Source organism: Convolutriloba macropyga, chromosome 2 (assembly GCF_964194025.1).
Source record: "Convolutriloba macropyga chromosome 2, txConMacr16.3, whole genome shotgun sequence".
NCBI classification, from domain to species: Eukaryota; Metazoa; Xenacoelomorpha; order Acoela; family Convolutidae; genus Convolutriloba; species Convolutriloba macropyga.
The window spans coordinates 72,768,602-72,795,606 of NC_134469.1; the positions used below are offsets into that span (position 1 = coordinate 72,768,602).

At 36.6% G+C, this 27,005-nt stretch overlaps 1 protein-coding gene across 2 annotated transcripts in view; it reads right to left on the minus strand.

Moving 5' to 3' along the window:
* LOC142334680 (uncharacterized) overlaps nt 1-27,005 on the minus strand; it is a 244,017-nt gene that overhangs the window by 30,520 nt on the left and 186,492 nt on the right. The window contains exons 6-8 of one of the 2 annotated variants that reach the window (XM_075382903.1): nt 22,573-23,570; nt 5,738-5,878; nt 4,933-4,998 (exon numbers count right to left, since the gene is read on the minus strand). In XM_075382903.1, coding sequence (XP_075239018.1) covers nt 4,966-4,998; nt 5,738-5,878; nt 22,573-23,570 — 1,172 coding nt within the window. In that variant the 3' untranslated portion in view covers nt 4,933-4,965. The remainder of the gene's footprint in view (nt 1-4,932; nt 4,999-5,737; nt 5,879-22,572; nt 23,571-27,005) is intronic. The other variant, XM_075382902.1, reaches the window with a different exon arrangement.

A 27,005-nucleotide genomic window follows, 5' to 3' on the forward strand; every position in this document is an offset into this window, starting at 1 on the left:
GAACTATGTTACAGAATCTGTTGCTTAAAAAGAACTATTGTGCTAACGTTTAAAACTAGCAATGCATAAGAAAGTGTTTAAAAAATGAAGGTCAAGAAGCAACTGTACAGAATGAAAGAATTGTGTGTTGTAAAAGAATTGTGTGTTGTGACTTACTTCGATGCCCAATACCCCAAATCAAAGCATATGAAACCAAAACTAAAACATAGTAGGACAAGTTCTGACCTACAATTCAAAGAACTGTCATTGACTAAACAAAAAACTAGGCCTGGACAGGACTATAAATGGATTGGGAAACTTTTTCGATCAATTGTCAAAAAATCCGATCCAATGTCAATTTATCCCATGCGAACGACCAGCCCACTAGCCAGAAAGCAAATTTTGTTCAAAAACTGTTTTGCCTTACTTTATGTTTTTTTACTCCAGTGTAAAAGAATTTCAAGCCGCACATTCAAGCCGCACCACCACCTGCATTTTTGCTCAAAACCAGAGTGTGACAAAAGCATCACTTTTTTGCAAAAGCACCATTTGACTAGTAAGATCATGAAAAAGAGTGAACATATCTTAAAAAGACAGCAACCCAATACAATTCAAATTCTTTGAATTGTAAAAACGTCACTTAAATCATACGAAAGATGCAATACTCTGAGTAATAACTCGCGGAGGACGGATTAATGATAGAAATTAAAGAGCAAAAGCAAAAATGGAAGAAACTTTCGTTTTGTAAAACAAATAGTTTTTACGTCATCCTATTTATGACTAATAAGAGTCCTACACTGAACATTACAAAAAAGAAAATACTTAGCATTACAAAATGGCCAAGAAATAAATTTATCAAATGCACCACATCCCATTCTCTAAAACTTTCCCGATAGCTTTATTCCAAATCAAAAACAAATAGAACTGTAAACTTTAATTTAATTGTATATTTTTACCGTGACCTGTAATCTATCTCAAAACACCAATGCCATAAAAATCAAATTGCCTTCGAACAATCTGTTTAGTTATGAGCTTCCTATCAATCAACGTGCTTTTAACATTATTTGTTAAAGGCAAACTTATTGATGGCAAGCTCATTACTAAACAAATTGTTCGAAGGCAATTTGATACATTATTATGGCATTGGTGTTTTGAGATAGATTACAGGTCAACAAAAATAAACCAGTTATGTTGAAGTTTACAGTTCTATTTAGTTTTGATTTGGAATAAAGCTCTCTGGAAAGTTATAGAGAATAAGATGTGGTGCATTTCATAGATTTATTTCTTGGCCATTTTGTAATGTAAGTGTTTTCATTTTTGTAATGTTCAGCGTAAAACTCTTATTGGTCAAAAACAGGATGACGCAAAAACTGTAATTGTTTTTACAGGTTTCTTCCTTTTTTTATTACGCTCCTTAATTTCTATTATTACTCGGTCCTTTGTGAGTTTGTGCTGAAAGTATTGCATCGTTTGTATGAAATAGGTGACGTTTATACCATTTACGTTAATACAGTTAGCCTGTAATAATTTGAATACCAAAAGGTTAATCTAAAATAGACCTCAACTTAATACCAAACATAACCTTCAGATTGCCGGAAAATAACCGCAACTGATTCCCATAACACTTATCGGGGTTGACAGAACAGAATGAAAAATATGATTTGTTTAAAAAGAAGTAACGCAAACTATTTTAATGTCATTAGGTAGTTGAACGTGGTCCTGTTTTCCAAAGAGAGGATACAGGGACTAGCATCAAAACAAATGAGCATCAGGCATGATAACTAAAACAAACTTTAAGTAGCCGGAACTGAAATTGAGCATTGTGGGATCATCCCGTTTCTATTTTTGATTTCATTTTTTTGATACTGACTCTGTCTATTGTAGATTATTTTCCTGAGCAACTGACGTTTAAAAGCACTTAAAGCAGAATAAGATGAAAGAAATTAACCTAGACAAGTAAAAGATTCCATGCAAAATATTGATTTAAGCTGTGAACTAAAGTAAAGCAAAACAAATTTTTATTCGACGAAGTAAAAAACATAGCAGGACAAGTCCTAACAACAATTATACGAGTTTTCAATGACGAAACAAGAACTGAACCTACAAATGACTGGGATTGGATTAAAAAATATTTTGGAAAAATCCAATAAAACTCACAAAAAAACAGTAAAATCATAGCCAAAGCGAAGCATGTGAACGAATCTAATCAAAGCCACAGCGAACGTATTCCAGAAAACGAACACCTTTTGTTCAAGGATCATTTTCTCACTCTAAATTAAAATTATAGCGAAACCCTTTATGCCACAAAACCACTCGCTTTCTTCCTTCAGTTCGTTTCGTCGTGGCTAAAATCACTTCTCCAATTTTACTTCGAAAATTATGAAAATGTGTAAACAAATCTTAAGACAGCGCCCTAAATACAATTCAAATTCTTCGAATTTTAGATAAATCTGGCCGCTATAACAGCCAGATTAGAGCAGGTGTTAATAACAGTTTATTTTTACTCTACCTTCGATAACTTATTTATATTTTGAGTGAAGTGATTGTTAATGCTAACATACGAAGACAATCAAACAATTATTGACGCAAAAAAACTCACACAAATAAGGAAACAATACAACACTCATACAATTCAATTCGATAAAACGAAATTAAAATGAATGTGTAGACGCGAGCATGAACAGGCGAAAATTGGCATAGCAGGAAAAAAATTAGAAACAAAACCAAAAAAGCAGACCTCGCAATGCATAGGAAGGGGAATTAAAAAGAATTTGCCACAAAAATAGGAAAGCTCAAAAAATAGAGTGACGCAATTCAGTCAAACTTGCAAACGTGAACAAAGTGAATACTGAAATATTGTTCTCATTATCTGCTTTAGAGGTCTATAAAAAAACACCGTAAAAATGTTTTTTTTCGAACGCCTTTCGGAGAGATGTAAAAAGCAATTTAAGTTTGACCGATAACTTCATGAAATTCAGTCAGGGAGAAGACAAGGCCTACAATTTAAACATAGTCGGCAGATTGCCGGAAAAAAGCCACGATAGACGCTTGTGGCCAACCATGAATTGAAAGAACTAAAGAAATAAGATACAGATTGGCCAGACTCTAATACTCAAGAATTAGGGCATATACGTTTGGCACTACTTAGATGCTCACTATTGATTTTTAACTAGTAAATGTTCATAAAATTTAAAGTTCCATAAGTGAGTTCAGAAGTCATTTTTTGAGTGAGGTAAGACGCAATTGACCTAAAACCAGAAATGACGTCACCAATACAAATTTTAACTACAAAGCAGTAGAAGTCACTGAAGTCATTGAAAAAGTCAATTCCAAGAAGTGAGGGTAAGACGAAACAAAAATCTGTTAGACGATTAAAAAAATTAGGAGCGCAATAATAGCCGCCTGGAATTGCTGACGCGGCTATTAAACATAAACCGATTACCGTCGGACGCAGTTCTCTCGAACCACTGGCGGGCGGTTGATTGCAGCTAGTTTAAGCTTAGGCCCAACCCCAAGGTGTTGTTGGATGCAGTAGAAGTAGGAGCTCAGGCCCCATTTCAGTACATAAGGGGTAGCAAAAAGGAGTGGACACGGTACAGGAAGTGGTTCCCAAACCTGCGTTATTCAAAAGTTCCCTTCATGCCCTCAAATTCTGCTAACTCGGCAGCTTCCAGCTTCGGTGAGCCGTACAATTAAAGCCTACTAAAGCTCAAAGAGCTGCTTATACACTTAATGGCTTCGGGCTTTACCTGTTTATCCAGTTTTTGACGCTAAAAGAGTCGCCTTCAATCGCTCAAGAGAGCAAAAAAAAATGTGGTAGCTGAGAATTCTAGCTGCACGGTCGAGCAAAAACTTTGCATAAAAACACACACGCTTACAATAATTTTTTCAAACTTCATCCGATAGCAATTGACTAAGACAAAAATTAAAACCACAGGCAAAACTAAAAATCCGGGGCTAGCCGAAAGGTGTAGCGTCAGCAGAAAGAGGGGAATGGGTCCCAAAGCAATATCAATTCAAAATTTCCTTGAAGTTCTGCTTGCTCAACAGCTTCGCTGAACCATACAGTGAAACCTACAGAACTCTAAAAAGCTGTCCAGACTCTTACTCCCCCTGCATTATCGGATTAAGCAGTTTTTGAACACAATCTAACTCGTCAAACCCGGCTAACAATATGAGCTATCAGATGTTCAAGGACAAACGCGTGGCTTCCACCAATAAGTTTCCTCAGCAAAAACTTGTTAAACATGGCAGTTTATTTTTTTGCTCTTAGTTCAAATGGCCGCGCGAACAATGTATTTTCTATATCAACAAAACATACCAGCAGAAAACCAACACTCCTCTTCGCTTTGCAGAAAAAAAACAATGAGATCAATATCTCCGCTATTGCTTGGTGGCTTTTAGTAATTTTAACTCGCTGCAAAAATATTAGTTTTCATGGAGGATTAGTTCAGCTCAAGATGAACGTTCATGCGTTAGTATTGCCAAGCTTAACTTGACATTTGAGAAGCATGTAATTAATTAGAGATGAAAAGAAACAAGCACACCAATGGCATTCACTAACACTAGCATGAGGACACCACTATCACCATCATAATAATACTTTGTTGTAAATTCTTGTAATGTTTCCCTCTCTTCTGAAAATAAATTTATTCGAAAAAATACAAAATTTGAGGTGTCGTGCACTCATTCAACGGAACCTCAATGTAAAATAGTTGCAATATATTGGCTTATATTGTACTAACACGTGTGCAATTCAATTCTGAGATGAAATTGAGGTAAGCAGCAACTTGAAGTCAATATAACGGCCAAGGCAAACTTCTGAAGTTCAAAACTAATGATATAATTCAGGAGCAAAAATGCGCCATTACATTCTAGGTATCAAAGAGCTATGCAGTATTTCAGAAGAAAAGGAAACATTTGCAATTTTCTCGACAAACACATTATACATACCCAATATAACCAATGTAAACCATCAAGGGTTTCTCATCCACCGTCCAGATGAACAGCGAAAGGCCGCTTGAAAACAGACACAAATTAAGTTTACTTCTGCAGTAGTAGTATATTGATTTACTGTTCTGTGGTGTTTAAAAAAGTGAAACATGACCCTTATTCTCGGAAGTTGCAAAACGAAATTTCATGTAACCAATTTCTACAAACGTTACTATGCGATAACTGTAACTATATATCTATCATTGCTATAACTTATCATTGAACATTGGAAAGCACAGTCAATTTTTTATCAGTGAATTAGCTCACAAATTCTTGACACCCAACGCAGGAGAACAACTTTTAATGTGAGATACCTTTCGACTGATAAATCCCTATCTGATACATACCTCTGCAGAATCTGCAATATTGTCCATACACCTCAATTGAGAGTAACTCAGAACGGTTTAAACATTTCTCTGATTGATGATTGCAGACAAAATAATTAATTAAAAACAAAATGTTTTTCAAAAATGGCGACTTGAAGATCTGACATCGCTAATAAATATAATGAAACAGTTTGGCAAAATGATGGCTAAAATACATGTGAGATTATTCATATAAAAACTGAAAAATAGGCCAGTCGAATGCGGCAGCAGGGAATGCTTTTCGTTCAACATTATTGAAACCAATATCAACTTAGTAAGCCGAGGAGACTTTTAACTGGTCCGATAAAAAAAGTCAACAGACTTTTTAGAATACGGATGAGAGCATCCGTTTTCAACGATTGCTAGACAGAACTCAAAAATAATATTGCTTTTACGATTACTTTTGGCTGTTCTTTCTGCATCTCTCCAACTAGTCTGTCCACTCGAGTGGGATTTGGAGGTAGCCGAGGAGTTTGACTGGATCGTCCATTGTCGCTGCGCATGTCATGGCTGGGGAACAAGTGGGACAGCGCGACTTCAGTCTGAAGAACAAAAGATAACTTGAAACATAGCCGGCAGATTGCCGGAATAAATGCGAAGGAATAGACCTGCGTGCCATATAAAACAGATACAGATCTAAATTGAAAAAAAAAATCGACGCCGCTCAAAAAAATAGGCTAAAAAACACTCAGCGATACATTTATAATGTTTGCTAAAATTCATTCCACAGAAGCCTCTTATTAGGGACCTTTACTGCACATACGAGTTCCTTTGACCTTAAACAAATTCAAATTAAACTTAGTGCAAAAGTCATTTTATTGAGTGAGGTAAGTCACGTATGATCAAAATATGATCACGCAAATAACCTAAATACTTTCGCAAAGCGAGTGAGAAATACCCTCACGCGCGCAAATGCCGTTAGTGAGAGGAAGAAGTCATTCAGAAAATTTGACTTTTTCAGCTTTGCTGTGTGACCAAATGCAAAACGAAGAGCGCCAGACGACGAAACAAAAAACCAAGAGCTCCGTAATATAGCTCCGCTCAGCTTACAGCTTCACAGCTCTAAAATGACTCGAACACAGAACTTTAGATTCCATTTGACGCTAACAAAGAGCGTCAGACGACGAAACAAAAAAAAACATAGCAGTACAAGTCCTGACGTACAATTCAAAGAATTTTCATTGACTGAACAAAAAACTAGACCTAGAACAGACTATGAGTGAATTGAGAAAACCATTTCTAAAAAAAATCAAAAAATTTAAAAAAACGCAAATCGATGTCAAAATGTCGCATGTGAACAAAAAACCACTAGCGAGAGAGCGAATTTTTGTTCAAACACTGTTTTCTCTCTCTACTTTAAAATTAGAGCGAAACAATTTCACGCCGCAAAACCACTCGCTCTTTCGCTCCATTTCCTGTTTCGGCGTGACCAAAATCACCACTCCAATTTGACTTCAAAAATCATGAAAATGTGTGAACAGATCTCAAAAAAGACAGCGCCCCAATACAATTCAAATTCTTTGAATTGTAAAAAAACCAAGAGCGCCGCAATATAGCTACGCTCAGTTTACAGCTTCGCAGCTATAATAAAAAAGTGTACAAATTTCAATATTCGGAATTTTGCATGAACATATAGCTAGCAAGCAGATCCAGTAACAGCTAGATTGAATACCAACTCAACACGCTATTAATTTTCTATTGCAAAAATTAGGGACCTTATTTAGATTAACAAGTCTTTGACCTGAGGGATCATCTTTGGACGAGTCTTTCCCATAAAAGCCCTTCAGCCAGATAGTCATATAACGCAAAGCCTCTCAATTACCGCAACTATGCCGTGATGGGGGACTATAATTTCGAGGGAAGCGCAGTATCAAAGACCCAAAAAAGGTGTGGGTAGGTGGTGGCGGAGGGGGATCTCAATACCCAACGTTCGATAAAAAAGAAGTCAATGATCGAAAAGAAAGAGGTAAAAGTTCAAGTCATGAACACATATTCTTCACATAAAACAGTATCTATTCTGTTTCACCCCTCCCCCAAGCATAGTGAGCGCATAACATTTATGCGCCTTAAATGTAGTAATTTACTAAAGTTATTAGCGGAAACTAAAAAACATAACCGACTAACGTCGGGCGAATTGCTCTCAAACAACCAGCGAGCGGTTGGCTTCGTCAGTAGCTGAGCACGGTTTAGTGAGGCTAGCTTTAGCTTAATTAACGGGCGTAGGTGAGCGCAGCGGGGGGGGGGGGTGCACCGGGGGGCTGAGGGGTGGCAACAGTGGGGGGAGGGGGGTCAATCTCTAAGAACGGCCCTTCGCACCATAAGTAGAAGTCTCCGAAACAGTTTGAGCTGAGACGGAGCTGAAAGGCTCTAAGAGCACTTACTGCCCGCTGGGCGCTACCTGTTAATCCCGTTTTTGAGGACAAAAAGTCAAATGGGTCAGACGAAAAATCGGTCAAGCGAAAAATTGCATTTAGAAGACCGACAGGACTTATATAATTGCTACAAATTTCTTTTGCGAGCAATTAATTAGGAATTCGGAGGAGTTAATGTTTAAGAAATGAACTTTTTTAAAAACTTTTATTTTCTATTCACTTGATTATTTTGTACATAATGGATCGTCATCCAGTTGCCGACACGTGCTGAAAATTTGGAGACCATTTTTCAAAAATTGACAAAAATTAACATTTTCTCTGAAAAAATGATATACTGATCCTTTTACTGCCAGTTTTTGACTAAAAACATGGAGTGATAGGGTGGAAAAGTTTACAGAGGGATTTTTTCCCGCTTAGTATATGAGGTCAACATGCAAAAAATTGGGAAAATCGGTTATAAGTTTTCAAGATTGTCACTTTTCTGAAAATTATTAATATTATATTTTTATAGGGACCGGCAGGGCTCCTACCCCAGCACACGAGCCATGAAAATTACAATCAGATTTTTTATTTACTCAACAAAATAGCGCAAATAATTTTAACGTTTTCCGAGGCGCTGGCTTTGGTTTTAGCTTAAGATTAGAGAGGCTAGCCTGATTTGATATGGGGCAAAAAAGGGTGTGTCCAACAACATCAAAATTACCCCTTAAACACTGAAAAAAGGGCCACACAGTTTTATTTGAACGTAAAATTCGAGACTAGTTAAGAGAATGGCAAAAACAACTTACTGCAAGCGTCACTACCCCGAGCGTTACAACTTGATCATACAGCAGAGGACTACAGTAGAATAGACGAAACTGCTCAAAGACTCGTGCAACAAACTCTCCATCTAACTATGTCCACAACAGGCATTTCGCAGAAAGTATACAACAAAAACAACGAAAAATAACACAGCATATAAACCGTAAACAAACGCCGTTTACCCCGCAGACCTCTGTTTGTTTTTGAAACAAAAAAAATGACAGCATACAATTTTAAGTGTTCAATTAAGCTCTAATTTGACCCTCAGTATCATTATATTTGATTAAAAAAGGGGGCAAAATCGGCCACTAAATTGCACGATAAAAGGCTTACTAATAACATTTAGCATTTCCTAAAGTCTTCATAAAATAGGTGCCCTTCTTTGAAAAGTAGTACTCTGAAGTGATCAAGAAAATGCTCTCAGTCAATTACGGAGTGGGGTAGGTATCATTAATGATTCAAGAACTGATCAAAAAACTGATTGGGTGGGTGGGGGTAAGAGCGCGCGGGGGGTGGGTTGGGGGAAATAGTGGGGGCGGGGGAGGGGTCAACAGTGGAGGGGTCTTCAACCTCTAAAAACCGTCCTTAACACCATAAGTATAAGTCTCCAAAACAGTTTGAGCTGAAACAGAGCTGAAAGGCTCTAAGAGCACTTAATGCTCGCTGGGCGCTACCTGTCTATCCCGCTTTCGAAGACGAAAAGTCAAAAGCGTCAGACGAAAAATCGGTCAAGCGAAAAATCGCATTAAAAAACCGACAGGACTATAATTGCTACAAACTTCGTTCGAGAGCAATTAAAAAAACGTAGTTCGCAGATTAACAAAAAAAGGCAAAAGACTTCCTGACCGCAAAAAAAGTAGCCAGTGATACATAATTAGGATGGAATACAATATCGAAAGTAGGTGTAAAAAATATCGAAACTTAATAACTTCGCTCTACTTTTGACCGTCTTCATAAAATAGGTGCCCTTCTTTGAACTTAAAAAGTAGTACTCTCAAATGATCAAGAAAATGCTCTCAGTCAATTACGGAATGGGGTAGGTATCATTAATGATTCAAGAACTGATCAAAAAACTGATTGGGTGGGTGGGGGTAAGAGCGCGCGGGGGGTGGGTTGGGGGAAATAGTGGGGGCGGGGGAGGGGTCAACAGTGGAGGGGTCTTCAACCTCTAAAAACCGTCCTTAACACCATAAGTATAAGTCTCCAAAACAGTTTGAGCTGAAACAGAGCTGAAAGGCTCTAAGAGCACTTAATGCTCGCTGGGCGCTACCTGTCTATCCCGCTTTCGAAGACGAAAAGTCAAAAGCGTCAGACGAAAAATCGGTCAAGCGAAAAATCGCATTAAAAAACCGACAGGACTATAATTGCTACAAACTTCGTTCGAGAGCAATCAAAAAAACGTAGTTCGCAGATTAACAAAAAAAGGCAAAAGACTTCCTGACCGCAAAAAAAGTAGCCAGTGATACATAATTAGGATGGAATACAATATCGAAAGTAGGTGTAAAAAATATCGAAACTTAATAACTTCGCTCTACTTTTGACCGTCTTCATAAAATAGGTGCCCTTCTTTGAACTTAAAAAGTAGTACTCTCAAATGATCAAGAAAATGCTGTCAGTCAATTACGGAGTGGGGTAGGTATCATTGATGATTCAAAAACTGATCATGCTATTCAAACCAACAGTCAAGGCAGCTGATGAACTAAACTTTTAGCGTCAAGCTCTACTTAATTCGCCCAAGAGACTTAATGCCCTGACACAAACGACCAACTACTTGGGCACAAGAGGTGGATAAGATTTGTGTTCTAACGCCGAAAGAGCAACAAAGTAGGGAAGGTAAAAACATGGCCGGCAAATTGCCGGAAAATAACCGCCGTTGACCCGCTTGACGTATATTGAGATGGAAACAAAAAAGAATAAGAGCTAGAAATTGACAGAAGTGTCAATCAGACTTTTAAGTGTCAATTTTTCATTTGGTGTGTAAATTCTACGAAATTGGTTAGATTCTAAAACTATACTTAATTCAGCTTCTAAACTGAACGCTATTAAGCATAATACTATTGCCAGGTAGCGATCACTTTAATAAACTTTGATAACCTAATGCACTGACTTAATGACCGAGCTTTATATGCTTATCCTTTTTCTTTTAATCTTTTGGTTTTGCTCTTTTGACTTTAACCGTATTCAATACATTGCGTAAGTCAATGCGCGGAAGATTTTAAAATCGATTCAATTGAAACAGTGGGTGAGGTAAGTCAGAAGTCAAACGCAAAAATCGTGACTTATGTAAAACAAAAATGTGACCAAAAGGTAAAGCGAATTAAAAGAGCGCCAAAACAATAGCTGTTGAGAGGCTGACGGCTGCTATTAAAAAGACATGAGACGGCAACTAAATGGGCCCGATATTTTGACAAATCTACGTTTAAAAACATAACCCGACTAATGTCGGAAGAATTGCTCTCGAACGGCAGGCGGGTAGAAAAACATTTGACCCCGAAGGGATTCGAACCACTGATATCCCGATCCATAATCAGATGCACTGACCACTCGGCCATGAGGCCCTTGTATTTGATTTGCTGCAACAGACTTTATATTAGCAACAAGCTTTACTTCGGAGTGAGATCAATAGAGATCACTCAAAAATGAAGAATGAAAGCGTGAAAAAGTCACTTGAGAAGTCAACGAATTTTCTAGAAGAAAAACGCAAAACGGTCAAGCAAAAAATTTGCATAAAAAAGACCCACACGTTTACAATGATTGCTATAAACTTCGTTCAAGAGCTATTAAACATATTTTGAATTCGTTCGTTTTCCACGCGCGTTTCTAAGATTTAAAAGCAATCTAACTTGAGCTGCCTCGAAGTTTTAGCGACTAATTTATTCATATTAGTCCTGGTGGACAAACTTTTTGCCTGAACCTTGCTTTTAGAGAATCAAGCAGTGGGGGTGGGGTGGGGGAAGAACTACTCTTCATACCAAAAATTTGTCTCCGCGACAGTTTCTGAAAAAATCGAGCAGACAAAAAGTTGGTGAAAAATCGAAAGACCAGTACAGCTAACATAACTGCTATAATAATAATTTCTATAAACTATGTTAGAAAACTACAAATTTCAAACATACCCGGCAGATTGCCGGAAAATAGCCGCCGTTGATTGCAATAAGCATGATTGGGATTGAAAGAATAGAAGATATTGAAAAAAAAAAAGATTTTTTATACAAAAACATTTTTTAAGTCCGATTTATTTTGATGGCATTTCGTAGTTGAACATAACGTACTTCTGTTTCTTAGAGAGAGGCTACAGGGGCTACTATCAATACCAATAAGCATTAGAGATGGTAACTAAGACTTATAGGAACGACGTTCAAATAGCGGGCATCTAAAATTGGGCTTTATGGGTTTATCCCGTTTCTACTTCTGACTTCAATTTTTTATACTGACTCTGTACATTTTGAATTGCTTTGCTGAGCAACTGATGTTCAAAATCACTTTTAGCAGAATGAGAGAAGAGAGAAACTAGTCTAGAGAAGTCAAAAAGATATCACGCAAAATGTTGAAAAAGCGGCAAAATGAGGTAAAGCGAAAAATTTTTTTATTCGACGAAGTAAAAAAAAAATAGGAGCGCTATAATAGCCGGCTGAGAAGATGAGGCGGCTATTAAAAAGGGACACGAAGGTTTACTTTGCTTGAGCAGATGACCAATCGTCTTTTTTTCGATCCAAACGGTTTGGATTGTATTGCTGCGCTGTCTTTTTTTAAGGTATGTTTACCCCTTTTTTCCACTTTTTCATATCAATGAGAAGTCGAAACAGAGTGGTGATTTGAATCAAACTGGAGTAGAAAAGGGAACAAAAAGCGAGCAAGTTTGAAGCGTGCTTTCTATTACATCACTTTCAAAGAGGAGTGAAAAATTGGTACTTGAACAATGTTTGCATTTGTTTCAAGTGCAGCAATTTGACTTCCATTTTCCCTAGTTCTTCCTGATTTTTTAACTTATGATTTCAACAGCTCATTCTGTCCAAAAAGTCATATTGAATTTTTGAATAATTCCAAAGGCATTTGAAGCTTTATGTAACTTAGACTTAGCTTTCTTAGTCTCATGAATACCTGGCCACATTGGCTCTCTAACAGGGGTTAATAGAACCTATGTAATAGTTTCAATTGATATCTAAAAATCTTGACTTTTTCACAACTCCTTTTCAGCTTCGCCCACTATTGAAGTTGTTTTTGTTATTTTATCAGCTAGACTCACTCATGACATTTCGCATCGTTTGCTAATGAGGCATTAATAAATGGTTTGAGCTCATAGAAAGTGTTTTTTATTTCTTTGCCACTAGTTGCTTTCGAAAACTATTAGCCAATTATTGCGTTTTTTGTCAAATAACTCAACGTGATTAACAATCAAAAATTTGTTCAGTTCATAAAGCTTTGTATGACTTGAAACAAATTGTTTTAAGAAATTATTAGCAAATTTTTGCCCCAATTTGATTCTTCTAATTCCTGTCTGGTAACTTAATCTCATTAATGACAAGAGAGCTCTGTTGTTAATGATGCATAAATGAATCTAATTCAAGATTTGAGTACATAGCAGTTTCGTTTTTGTGACTTCAAACTTTTGTTTCAAATTTTTACCAGTATCGCCCGTTTTTTTGTTCTTCTTGTGATAATATAGCTTAGTCTCAAAAATACCTGTTCTCAATGGCCTTCTAATGCGGCATAACTCGTAATTTTATCGCCTTCAACTTGTAGCTGTCGCTTTTATCGACTTAGGTACCATCTGTTTTTGAACCGTTTTAGTGAATTTTTGAATCTTGCCATCATTGGGCGTGTATTTTGGGCCTTTTCTCCAAGCAGAAAGATTAAGGGTTGTTTATGACTTCTAAGGGTGTATTTTATGCTGTGATTAAGTAATTTAGTATGTACTTGTTTTTTTTTACATTGAGGCAAAAAATTTTCAAAACTGATTTTTTTCTCAAAGTTCCCAATTTATGCATATCTGTTGAGGATTTCCACCAATTTCTTCTGTTGTTTTCTCATTCGAAGCACGCGCAGTGTTAATAAACATACCCGGCAGATTGCCGGAAAATAGCCGCCGTTGATTCCAATAAGCATGATTGGGATTGAAAGAATAGAAGATATTGAAAAAAAAAAAGATTTTTGTAAAAAAACATTTTTGTCCGATTTATTTTGATGGCATTTCGTAGTTAAACATACTTCTGTTTCTTAAAGAGAGGCCACAGGGGCTACTATCAATACCAATAAGCATAAGAGATGGTAACTAAGACTTATAGGAACGACGTTCAAATAGCGGGCATCTAAAATTGGGCTTTATGGGTCTATCCCGTTTCTATTTCTGACTTCAATTTTTTATACTGACTCTGTTCATTTTGAATTGCGTTGCTGAGCAACTGATGTTCAAATTCACTTCTAGCAGAATGAGAGAAGAGAAACTAGCCCAGAGAAGTCAAAAAGATTTCACGCAAAATGTCGAAAAAGCGGCAAAATGGTAAAGCGAAAAAAAGTTCGACGAAAAAAACAAAGCAAGACAAGTCCTGAAATACAATCCAACGAATTGAACAAAACAGACCTAATGTACCTGACCAGAAGATCAATTGAGCAATCCCAGCCAAAAAGACAATCTCAAATGTTGAGAACCTAAAAGAATCAAACAAACTAAACAAAAAAATAACCATTGCTAAAACTCTTGAAGCTTTTAACCTGAAGGCCATAAATGACACAATTCAAAATGATCATTATATTGCATATTGAATTATAGTGCCACTAAATGTAGATTAACTCGAGAGATGACAAATGCTTAAACAAAAATTGAGAAAAGCAAAATTAAAACAAAGTTTCTAAATATTGATGGAAAAAGTTCAAAACCATTTTTTTATCTCCAAAGTTTTGTGAAGTAACCCATCTGCAAGACATAGAAAAGCTTCTTGGGCCAGTAAAGGTCGTTAAACTCAAAAAAATACAAAAAATTCAAAACATTTTTTAAAAAATCAAAAATTTTAACAAAAACTTGCTAAAATCGTTATATTATTATCTTCCGAAACCTTTCATTATCTCCAAAGACTATCCGTTGTCCCGGTTGCAAGCCTTGAACAGTTTGACTGGCTCATAAAGATCCACAAACTTGTAACATGATAATAATTTTTTAAAAAAAAATATTTTTTTTTATCAAGACATTGCTGAAATTCTTGTTATAAATGTATTGATAACCATTCCATTACCTCTCGCAGCTATGCAGTAACTTGTTATCAAACGCTGGAGGAGGTTCCTGGGCTCCTGGTGCAGGGAAAGCTCAAAAAATTTTCAAAACATTTTCAAAAAAACTTAAAAACTTGCAAGTATATTTTAAAAAACTGCTGAAATTTGTGATATTAAAAATGGACAACCATTTTATTGCCACTAGAAACTATGCAGTAACATACTTGCAAACCCTATAGGAGGTTTCCTGGCCAGTGAGGAAAAAATACTAAAAAAACAGAAATTTATAAAAAAAATTGCAATTCTTCTTTAAAAAATCGTTTAATTCGAAGTATTAAAATATCAAAACACATTCCTCATTACCAATAAAACTATGCAGTAAACTATTATCAAAACCTAGAGACGATTACCACTAGAAATTATGCTATAACCTATTATTTAACGCAAGAGGAGGCTGCCTGACACCAGGGTCAGAAAAACCTCAAAAAAGGACAAATGTTCAAAAAACCTTGAAAGATTTGTTAAAAATTTGTATAAATTTGCGTGTTTATGTTTGGAGTACCAAAAGACTTAGCTCTTTAAGTGGCCATAAAACGTAATAACCGAATGCCAAACACCATTACCAAACTTCACAAAGCTCAATTTCAGACTGGTCCAACAGACTGGTCCAACTGTTTTGAAAAAACTTGATAAAAATGCAAATTTTAACAGAAAATTTCTAAAATTCGAAAGTGTTGAAAACAAATCCATTGAAACTGAAAACTATGCAGTTATTTTTTATCAGAACGTGGAATGATAATTTTTTCTCAGACCGTGGAATGCAGTAGTTTTCTGGCACTTGAGAATGGATAAATATCAAATATTGACAAAAACTTTAGGAAATCATAAAAAAATTGCAGATGTTATCAAAAAATGCTCAAAGTCGAGACGTTTAAATGTTGAAAACCAATCCAATGTTACTAGAAACTATGCAGTGCTCTATTATCATACCCTACGCGAGATTCCCTAGCCCTTGAAACCGGAAAAACAAAAAAAATGATAAAAACTTTCAAAAACTTGAAAAAATTGCAAAAATTAGTAACATTTTGCGTGTTTGTGTGTGTAGTACCAAAAGATATTGCTCAAAAAATGGTCATAACAAGTAATTTTGTCTCGCAAAAGCCCTTCATCAACGTTTAAAAACTTCACCTAAGACTAAACAAACAAAAAACTCAAAAAAATCACAAATATGAAAAATTGCACCATTTTGAGCCCAAAAAGTCCTAAAAAACCTTTTAACCTTAGATTAAGGCCATTTCAGCAGCTGCACCACTCTAAGCACTTGAATGACTACTAAAGTCCATTTTGGGCCTCTAATGAAACTTAATGCCCGCAGGGCTTTACCTGTTTATCCCGTTTTGAATGATCAAAGTCATTGAAGAATGTGTGAACACATCTTTAAAAAAAAACACAGCGCACCAATACAATTCAAATTCTTTGAATTGTAAAAAAAGACAGAGCACCAATACAATCCAATTCTTGGATTGTAATAGGAGCGCTATAATAGCCGGCTGAGAAGATGAGGGCGGCTATTAATTATATAAACTTTTGTTTATTTCTTTTCCGTAAAACTAATTTCTGAAAAAAGTTTTTTATATCCTCATGTTTATTTTTGCGCTTATTAAGATCATGTGCTTTGTTGACTATCATAGTTTGCTGTTGCTTGGAAAAAGTTGATTTTAAAGTCCTTAGTTAATTAAATGCTTACAATTACAATTCAGGACTTCTGCAAATTTTTCTTTCAGCTGCACCATTGCCTGTTACCAATACATCCAACAAAAGTGTCGATGAAGAAGATGCTCTACCGATACTCCTATTCCAGGTGTATAAAAAGCAGAGCGATTATTTACTTGCCGTTTGAGTATCTAAATGACCCATTGAATGATATCAATATTCTGCTTCTGGTCATTAAACAAACATCAATTAAACATAAATCGAATATCGTCGGACAAACTTCTCTCCAACGATAGTTGGTGCAATTTAATTAAGAGCGCCGAGATAGTTTTCCACCCAAGGAGGATTTTGAACCCCTTCCTTCGTATTAACAAACTGACGCATTAACCACTCTCGGCTACCAGATCTTTGTCATAGCATATCCTACAATCTCTGTTTTAGCAGTACCCTTCATTTCTGAAAGATGCCGACAAATTGCCGCCCTTCGTTCCTTTTAGATTACTTTGCTTACCAACTGATGTTGAAAATCTCTTTGAGCAAAATGATGGAAGAATAAAACTAGTCTAGAAAACAATATTGAACAAACTGCGACTTACGGTAAAACTGAAACAAACTTTAAATTACCAGAAAAAAAATTACAGCCAGAATAAATTGAAACAACTCGAAAACCCAAATCATAGGTGGCTGGCAGATTGCTAGAATATCGCCGCAATAGCTTCATGGGATCTGCAGTCTCAAAAAGATAAAAAAGAAACAGACAAAAAAAGAAATTGATTTTTATTAAATGCTGAGAAGCTATATTTTTTATTACGAAATTGTTTATCCAATGCTACTTCTATGCATTGCTCTCAAAAAACCTTCAATTAGAGTGATACACACTCACTTGACCTTTTCTCTTTGAATTAAAGTGAAGAGAAGTCAATTTTAGAGTGAGGAAGTAATTTTTGTGAGTGAGGTAAGTCAAGTGTAACCAAAAAAATTTAAGCACGCAAATGAACAAACAAACTAGCTCCACTAAGAGCGAAAAATGACGTCACACATGCACTTCAATTGAAATTGCATTAACAAATGAACAAAAATCAGATTTAAGTGGTTGTGACGTCATATGGTCGTCACGAAATAAAAAAACATAGCAGGACAAGTCCTGACGTACAATTCAAAGAATTTTCATTGACTAAACAGAAAACTAGACCAAGAACGGACTATGAATGGAATTGAAAAACCATTAAAAAAATCCGATCCAAAAAATCGAAAAAACAATAAAAATCAAAGTGAACTTGCCGCATGTGAACAAAAAAAACCACTATCGAGAAAGCGAATTTTTGTTCAAACACCATTTTCTCACTCTATTTTAAATTTAGAGCGAAAAAATTTCATGCCGCAGAACCACTCGCTTTTTCGCTCCACTTCCTGTTTCGGCGTGACCAAAATCACTACTCCAATTTGACTTCGAATATCATGAAAATGTGTGAACAGATCACAGCGCCCCAATTTAATTCAAATTCTTTGAACTGTAAAAAACCAAGAGAAGGCCAATAATAGTCTCAACTATCGCTTTGCGGCTATTAAAAACATAACCGACTAACGTCGAGTAAAACTCTCTCAAACGACTGGCGAGCAGTGGGCTTCGGTATTATCCAGCTGAGGCTCAGGGATGCATAAGGTGGGTGTGAGCGGAGTGGGGGGGGGGGGGGGGGGGGGGTCACGTAATGGGTGGTAGGGTTGTGCAAGAGCTAGAGAGAGGGTCCAAATCGCGGGGTTGGAAGAGAGTGGACAGGAGAGGCTTTATGGCGGGCTGACAGAGATGGGGGTTGCTGACAGAGGGGGGTTAAAATTGAGTCTAAGATCTGCCCTTCACGCCTTGAAAGTGTCTCCTCGTATCAATTTTGGTGAATCTTATACTTAGAGACTAGTAAGGCTCCAAGAGAGGTGCTCGGCCACTTAACGCTGTCCGAGCTCTACCTGTTTATCCCAATTTTGAGAGCGAAACGTCGAAAGGGTCAGAAGAACAATCGGTCAAGCAAAAAATTGTATTAAAAATCCCACAGGACTAACCTACAAACCTCGTTTGAGAGCCAAACCACTTCAAATGGTACCTACTCAAACCACTCTGGAGAATTTTGAAAAGTATTTGAAGATAGGCTCAAGAAAACAACTTGAACTAAAAAAACTAGAAAACAATAGAAAAATTTTTAAAATTAAAAGTACTTAATGCCAAAGAAACGCTACTTTAAGCAAAAAGTAATAAAAATTCAAAAACACAAAAGTCAAAACAGAATAGTCTAAAAATAAAGAAGGTTGGTGAGAAATTTGTCGAAGATATTTTGTCAAAGTCCTCAGCAAAAAGACGTTTTATACCAACGAAATTGTACTCACTTAGAATCTGAATATTCCATAACTAATAATAGTCTTTCCAACTTTTCCAGTCATCACTTGAGGGATTAAAACAATTCAATTAGCAAAAATGCTTATAAATTATCAAAAATAGCTGAATAACCACCAAATAAGCTGTATCAGATTAATTCGCAGAAACCTTCCAACCATTACTGAGACTACCCTAAAATTAAAACAATATCATACCTTAATCAGACCTCTTATAAAAAAACTTTTTTGAAAAAGCCACACAAGAACAAAAAACCTTTAAAAGACAAAATTTTGACAGAAAGCTCAGCGCGATCTTTTGAAACCCCAAAACTTTGTAATCTCAGCTACTCTTTAATACACTATGCTACTCAAAAAGACACATTGGGAAAGCATAAGGCAGATAACATTCTCACCAACTGACATTTACATCACAAAGAAACTAAAAGTTTATGTTGTGGCATTAGAGCACTCAATAGAATACTAAAAAATTTCTCTCATGTTACAGACAATTGTCTTAAAATGAATTCAAACAGATAAACAGATAAAAAATCAGAGGAAAAAAAGTGATAATTATCCAAAACCAGTCCCACGAAAATTCACAAAGAACAATTGAGTCCTAAATATCAGTCAAAACACATAATAACACTTAACGAAAATTCTCAGAGCAGCATTATTTTAAATGACATCAGCTTCAAATAAAAAACTTTTAAAAGGAAAAATTTCAAAATCTTTAAAATTTTAAACAACTCAAAAGCACAGCAAACAAAGCTTATTAGCAAACAAGAAGTTTTTCTAGCCCCCGGGGGTGGTAAAACTTCAAAAATTGCAATAAATGTCAAAGAAATTGACAAAAACTGGAAATGTCAAAAAAACTAAATCTCGTGATAATCTATGCAAAATCTCGTGATAACAAAAATTTTCAAAAAATTGTGAAAATAAATATTAATTTGCGCGTTTTTGGAGTACCAAAACACTAACCAGCCTCAATTTTAGACTAGTCCAACAAAGAATTTGAAAATGACAAACACAAAAAAAATGCAACATTTTGGGCTCAAAAACACCTGAAAATGATTTTTTAACCTTTAACTACGGCCTTCCCAGTAGCTTCACACACTAAGCAATTGAAGGACTACGAAACGCGGCTAAGGGCCTCTAATGAAACTTAATGCTCGCTGGACACTACCTGTTCATCCCGTTTTTAAGACGAAAAGTCAAATGCGTCAGACAAAAAATCGGTCAAGCGAAAAATTGCATAAAAAGATCGACAGGACTAATATAATTGCAACAAACGTTTGAGAGCAATTAACCATCTTTGAGTCAAAATAAAACATTGACAATATAATGCGAAGATCTGAATCACTCAAAAAATTTTGCGAAAAACACCCAATTACTGTTAAAATTGCTAATTTTAAAGATTTTTTTATTGAATATCTAACACTAACTGCCAAAAATAAGCAATTCTCAAGATAAAAGGCATTAAAATTTCTGACGAAGCACAAAGCCATATTCCAAAAAATGCAATAAAAAACAAAAACCCGGATTAATATGAGTAAAAACTTATAAACATAGCCGGCATATTGCCGGATTAGCTGCAAAAGAATAGATTTGCCTGCCGTATAATAGAGATAGAAACAGATACAGATTTAAATTGAAAAAAAAATGACGCCTCTCAAACTGCTAGGTAACAAACAATCAGTAACGAACAAATAAATAAAGCTTGTTAACATTCATTACGAAGAAGCCTCTTATTAGTGACCTTTACTGCACATGTCAGTTCCTTTGACTTTTTTTGAGTGAGTTAAGTCATTTTATTGAGTGAGTTAAGTCACGTATGATCAAAATCTAATCAAGCAAATGATCTTAAAACCTTTGGTAGAGAAAGAATGAGAAATGACGTCACGCGCTCAAACGCCGTTAGTGAGAGTAAGAAGTCATTCAGAAAATTTGACTTTTTCAGCTTTGCTGTGTGAACAAATGTAAAACAAAAAAAGAACGTCAGACGACGAAACAAACATAGCCGCCAGATTGCCGGAATAGCTGCGAAATAGACTTGCGTGCCGTAAAATACAGATGGAAAAAGATACAGAAGTGAGTTGATAATAGTTATCGCCGCCGCCTATAAAACTTACAAGTTTATTTCAAAGGAGGTTGTTTTTGGGTGCAAAAAAGTTTCACTGTCGCGTCTCGAACCGGCGATCTCCGGATTAACAGCCAGTCGCCTTAACCACTCGGCTGTCGGACCATAAAATCTGTTTTCTTACAATCAACTTTGTTTTAGGAACAGATTCTGTTTCTGGATAACCGCAATTTAGGTCACGCAGAAAGCGTAAAATCAAGCGCGAAAAAGCCATTTAAGCAGTGACGAGACAGAATGTTCTAGAACAAATGTAAAACGAAAATAAAGCGTCAGACAACGAAACAAAAAAACCAAGAACGCCGCAATATAGCTACGCTCAGCTTACAGCTTCGCAGCTATAAAAAACCAAGAGCACCGCAATATAGCTCCGCTGAGCTTACAGCTTTGCAGCTATAAAAAAACACCTCGCATCAAAAACGGAGGCATTCTATGCCGGAGTTTCCAAAGTGACCTCGATATTTAAGATCATTACAAAAAAGTTTGCTTTAAGGTCCAAAAAATTATTGAAAACTTAAAACGCAGCAATTAAACAGTTGTCCAAGTAAGCAATCTCAACAATTAAAAAGTTGCCCAGTACAACTCAGATTGAAATTTTTGAGCTGATAGATCAGTAAAAGCCCTTGCCATCCACACAGCTATAAAACATAACCGACTTAACGTCGGAAGAATTGCTCTTGAACGACTAGTGGGAGCTCTAATCACTTGCAGCCTGCTTCAGTCGGGGGGGGGGGGGGGGGTAAATCGGACTAAGAAGTTCTATAGTGGGCTTCAAATAACCACATTAGAGGTTAACGTATACCACTATTAAGATTTAAAGTAAAAATGGCACCAGTTTCGGCGCACTTTTCATCTGACTTTCAGTATTAAATTTCCGCCAATTGAGTTCAGCTGCTTGAAATTGTGATTCAGAGGGAATTTTAGATCACGCGAAATGCAAAAAGTCAAGGGCGTAAAAGTCACTCGAAAAGTCAAAATTGTCAAGCGAAAATTTTGCATAAAAAACATAGCCGGTAGAATACCGGAAACGACTCGAATCGTCGTGCCAAAAAATCTCTAACCTAACTTGGACAAAATCAGAATATCGAAAAAAACACTAGAAATAACAAAAATAGTAGACCAATACAACATAAAAAGCGTTAAAAATTTTTTCAGTTCAGGGGTGTGAGTAGGTGCTGGTGGGGGCGGGGGGTTGGTAGGTGGTGGTGGGGAATGTAGGTAGGTGGGGGGGGGTAGGTAGTTAAATGGGATCAAATTTTCTCAAATTGACCTCTTCACCTTGAATTACAGACTGTTACCAATTGCTATACATTCCAAACTAAGCTATTTTTAAAGTCCAATGTTCGAAAACAGAAGTCAACAATCAAAAACGGAGGTAAAATCTCGAATAGAAAGAAGTCAAAATTCAAGTCATGAACAAATTTGCTTTCTGCTAAAAAAAAAACGTAGAATATCAATACTCCTCTTCGAGTTGTAAAAAGACACACGTTTACAATAATTGCTATGAACTACGTTCAAGAGCAATTAAAAACCAATAAATACTATTTAACTAAAACTATGCGGCTAGATGAGACTGATACGAAGGGATGTCGGTTGGTCAGTCGGTTATGGATCAATTTCTGCCAAACATATCTTTGTAATTTACCTTTTTTCGTTCATTTTCAATTGCCTTGTACTGTTCCACGGCAAGTGCCACATTAGCCAGCAGCATATCTGTAGCCCTGTTTCTAGCTCCTGACGACTGATACCCATGTTGTCTATTGTGGTTATGATGTTGCTGGTCATTTCCATGCATTCCGACACTTCCACAACTTGGCATTAACATCGCATCATTGCCCTGCTGTTTGTATCGATTGCCACCATTGGTTTTGTTCATTGAGTTAGCTCCAAAACTGTTGTTGCTTCGAGCTGATGGCTGTTTGCTCCCCTGAGAATGTGAACTCTGAGAGTAATTTAACCAGCTAGAAGCACAATTTGGCATCTTAGAGTAAGCTCCTCGATTGTTCAAACCAGTACCAACGAAATCATGTTGCGACCTTTTGTTTGGATGCAATAACGGCTTACTCATCAGTCCATTGTTGCAGTTCGCAGATTTGTTGTTAGCCGAAGCTGCGAGCAGATCTTTGACACCGTCCGAATTCAAGTTGACAGATGACAACATCGACAGGTATGTGTTGTACAAGTCAGCGGAGGATTGAGCAAACCCATGTAACTGATTAGGCGAGACGAGGGCACTTTTTGGTCCCGCTTCAGTCTCGTCATACTGGCCAGCAAACACAGATTGATTATGATTATGACCACTTTTGTAAGCATCTTTCTCGTCTGCTGTGGGCAAAAGACCGGGTGAATGGCCATTTAGAGTATTGCATTGGTGAGACTGGTAGGCGCTGAAAGACGGCGATTGTTGACCTTGCACGAGCTGTTGTTGCTGAGGTTGATGTTGTTGACTAATAAGCTCATTGAAGAGAGCATAGTTGAAGTTCATATTGCGCAGGATGCTATTGGCACTTTGCATAAAGCTCTGATCATGTGAGTTGAAATTCCCGGACGTATTCGAGGCATCGTTTGTGGACGCACAACCAGATGACGCCACTGATGTTGCCATGTTAATCATGCACTGTTGATTTTGCAGCATCATGAAAGCTAAAATAACCCTATTCCTCCACAAAGCAGAAATTAAAATTTCGGACCATTTGAATTCGGACCATTTCATGATTTCAACAGTGCTTTCTCTTAAACCGATAAAAACGTTTAATATCTCAAAAATTTTAAGATTCAAAGCATGAAACAAAGTTGCGGGGAGCCTGAATGGGACTTAAAAAATCACTACGGGCCTTAGAGGTTAACATATAACCCTATAACGATTAAAAACGAAAAAATGTCACCAGTTTCGGCGCACTTATCATTTGACTTTGTATTAAATTGAGAAAAAAACTAAATACACATTCAGTTGAAACAGTGAGTGAGGTCAGAAGTTAAGCGGGAAAATCGTGAATTATGTAAAACGAAAAACGTGATCAAAAGGCAAAGCAAATTTAAAAAGTAGAGTGCCTAAATAATAGCCGCAGAGAGGCTAACAGCGGCCATTAAACTCAAACTAGCGTCGGAAACCTTGCTCTCGAATGACAGGCGCGACAAATTATTTCAGCGGCTGCAACCTAGATAAACTTTTCTTAATGGGTGCAAAAACATTGGACAAATAGGATTCGCAACGCAACCTCCTGGGTCCCATTCCGTCACCTCGACTGAGAAATTGGCCACTCGTCTATCAGGTCCACGTCAACGTCTCAATCGGTGTTGTTGAAAACTTTATTTCGGAGTGAGCAATTGAAATGACTCAAAAATCAACAAGTTCGTGAAAAAGTTATTTGAGAAGTCAAATATTACTCTAGAATCAAAGCGCAGACGGTCAGGCAACAAATCTGCATAACATAGCTGGCAGATCGCCAGAAAATAGCCGCAATAGCTTCGTAGATATGCAGTCTCAAAAAAACAGTAAAAAAGACAGACCAAAAAACTCGTCTTTTCATTGAAAGCTTATATGTAAAAATTTGATTACAAATCTGTATACGTTTTTGCTGCCTCTATTAGCTGCTCTCAAATAACCTTCATTTGGAGTGACACACACCCGTTTGACCTTATCTCTTTGATTTAAAGTAAATAAAAGTCCATTTCAAAGTGAGGAAGTCAGTTTTGAGTGAGGTAGGTCAAGTGTGACCAAAAATTTAATCAAGCGAATGAAAAAAAACTCGCTCCACTAAGAGCGAAAAATGACGTCACACATGCACTTCAGTTGAAATTGCATGAACGAATGAACAGAAAGCAGATTTGAACTGATTAAGACGTCATATGGTCGTAACAAAAATCGCGACGACGCAATAAAAAACGTAGCAGGACGTACATAAAACGTAGCTGACGTACAATTCAAAGAATTTTCACTGACTCAACAGAAAACTAGACCTAGAACGAACTATGAATGGATTGGGAAAACCATTAAGAAAGAAATCCGATCCAAAAAATCGAAAAAAAACAGTAAAAATCAAAGTGAAATTGCCGCATGTGAACAATAAACCACTAACGAGAAAGCGAATTTTTGTTCAATTACCGTTTTCTCACTCTACTTTAAATTTAGACCAAAAAAATTCAAGCCAAAAAACCACGACTCCAATTTGACTTCAAAAAATCATAAAAATGTGTGAACAGATCATAAAAAAAGACAGCGCCCCAATACAATTCAAATTATTTGAATTGTAAAAAACCAAGAGAAGGCCAATAATAACCCCAGCTACCACTGTGCGGCTATTAAAAAGACAGAAGATTACAAAAATTGCTTCTCATTCGAGAGCAATTAAAAACAAAGACGAGAAGGCAAATAATAGGTCCGTGAGTTTCCGTTATCGGAGCTATATATGAATCAAAGATCAAGTCGTGATTAAATTTGCTGGAGCTAAAAAAATTTACCCACTTCGATTCGTAAAACATTGTTCAGCAGCTTAATTCCCGTCGTATTTCAATTTCTATTTTAGAGAGAGCTATCAGTAGAAACAAAGACTCGAAACCTTGCTTTATGGCAACTCATACCATGAAAATAGGGGATATTGGAATACAAAAGCGATGCCAAGTTGTAGTTCAAGTCGCTTGTTTTCCTGACAGCTTCTGATTTGAAATTATTGGCAACAGAGTCCACAAAGGGGTTCTCCAACAACCCAGAGGAACTTACATCTTTATCAAAAGAGCCAGTGTCAAACGTGTTGATCATTTTTGGAACTTCGTGATCTGATAAAGGCGTGCTTACAGTTGAATTGGAGGTACTAGCAATCGAAAGCGAAGACAGCAGACTACTTATATCACCTAAACCACAATGCAGACATTTCAATAAGAAAAATTGTACTGCCGCTAGCTCATCCAACATTTCGGACAATTATCGTTTTTACGTAAGAGTAGTCAACCAGTGAGTGAGGTATGTCAGAATTCAAGCGTGAAAATCGTGAATTATGGAGAACGAAAAACGTGATCAAAGTGTTACGAAAAATCAAAAAAGAGAGTGCCCAAATAATAGCCCTCAAAAGCTGACGGCGGCTATTAAACAATAACTAGCGTCGGAAAACTTGCTCTGGACAGGCGGGGCAATTCAATTCAGCGGCTGTAGCCTAGATAAATATTTTATGGGTGCAAAAATATTAGACGAAGGTAGGGTTCGAAACCCGAACTCCTGAGTCCCATTCCATCAACTGGACTGAAGTATTAACCACCCGTCAATTAGGTCCTTGTCATCGTCTCAATCGGTTTTGTTGGAACCTTTATTTCGGAGTGAGAGCAACTGAAATCACTCAAAAATCAAGAAGGGCACGAAAAAGTCACTCGAAAGTCAAATATTACTCTAGAAGCAAAATCAAAAACTGTCAGTCAACGAATAGGCATAAAATAGCTGGCAGATTGCCAGAAAATAGCCGCAATAGCTTCGTAGATCTGCAGTCTCAAAAAAAGTAAAAAATGCTCATATGTAATATTTTGATTAAAAATCTGTATAATTTTTTGCTGCCTCTATTAGCTGCTCTCAAATAACCTTCATTTAGAGTGACAAACACCCATTTGGCCTTGTCTTTGAATTAAAGTAAATAAAAGTCAATTTCAAATTGAGAAAGTCATTTTTGTGAGTGAGGTAAGTGAAAAGTAACCAAAAAAAAAATTCAAGCACGCAAATGAACGAAAAACTAGCTCCACTAAGAGTAAAAAATGACGTCACACATGCACTTCAGTTGAAATTGCATTAACGACTGAACAAAAATCAGATTTGAAGTGGTTGTGACGTCATATGGTCATCACGAAATAAAAAAACATAGCAGCAAAAGTCCTCACGTACAATTCAAAGAAATTTCATTGACTAAACAGAAAACTAGACCTAGAACGGACTATGAATGGAATGGAAAAACCATTTAGAAAAAATTCGATCCAAAAAATAAAAAAAACAGTAAAAATCAAAGTGAACTTGCCGCATGTGAACAAAAAACCACTAGCGAGAAAGCGAATTTTTGATAACATACCGTTTTCTCACTCTACTTTAAACTTAGAGCAAAA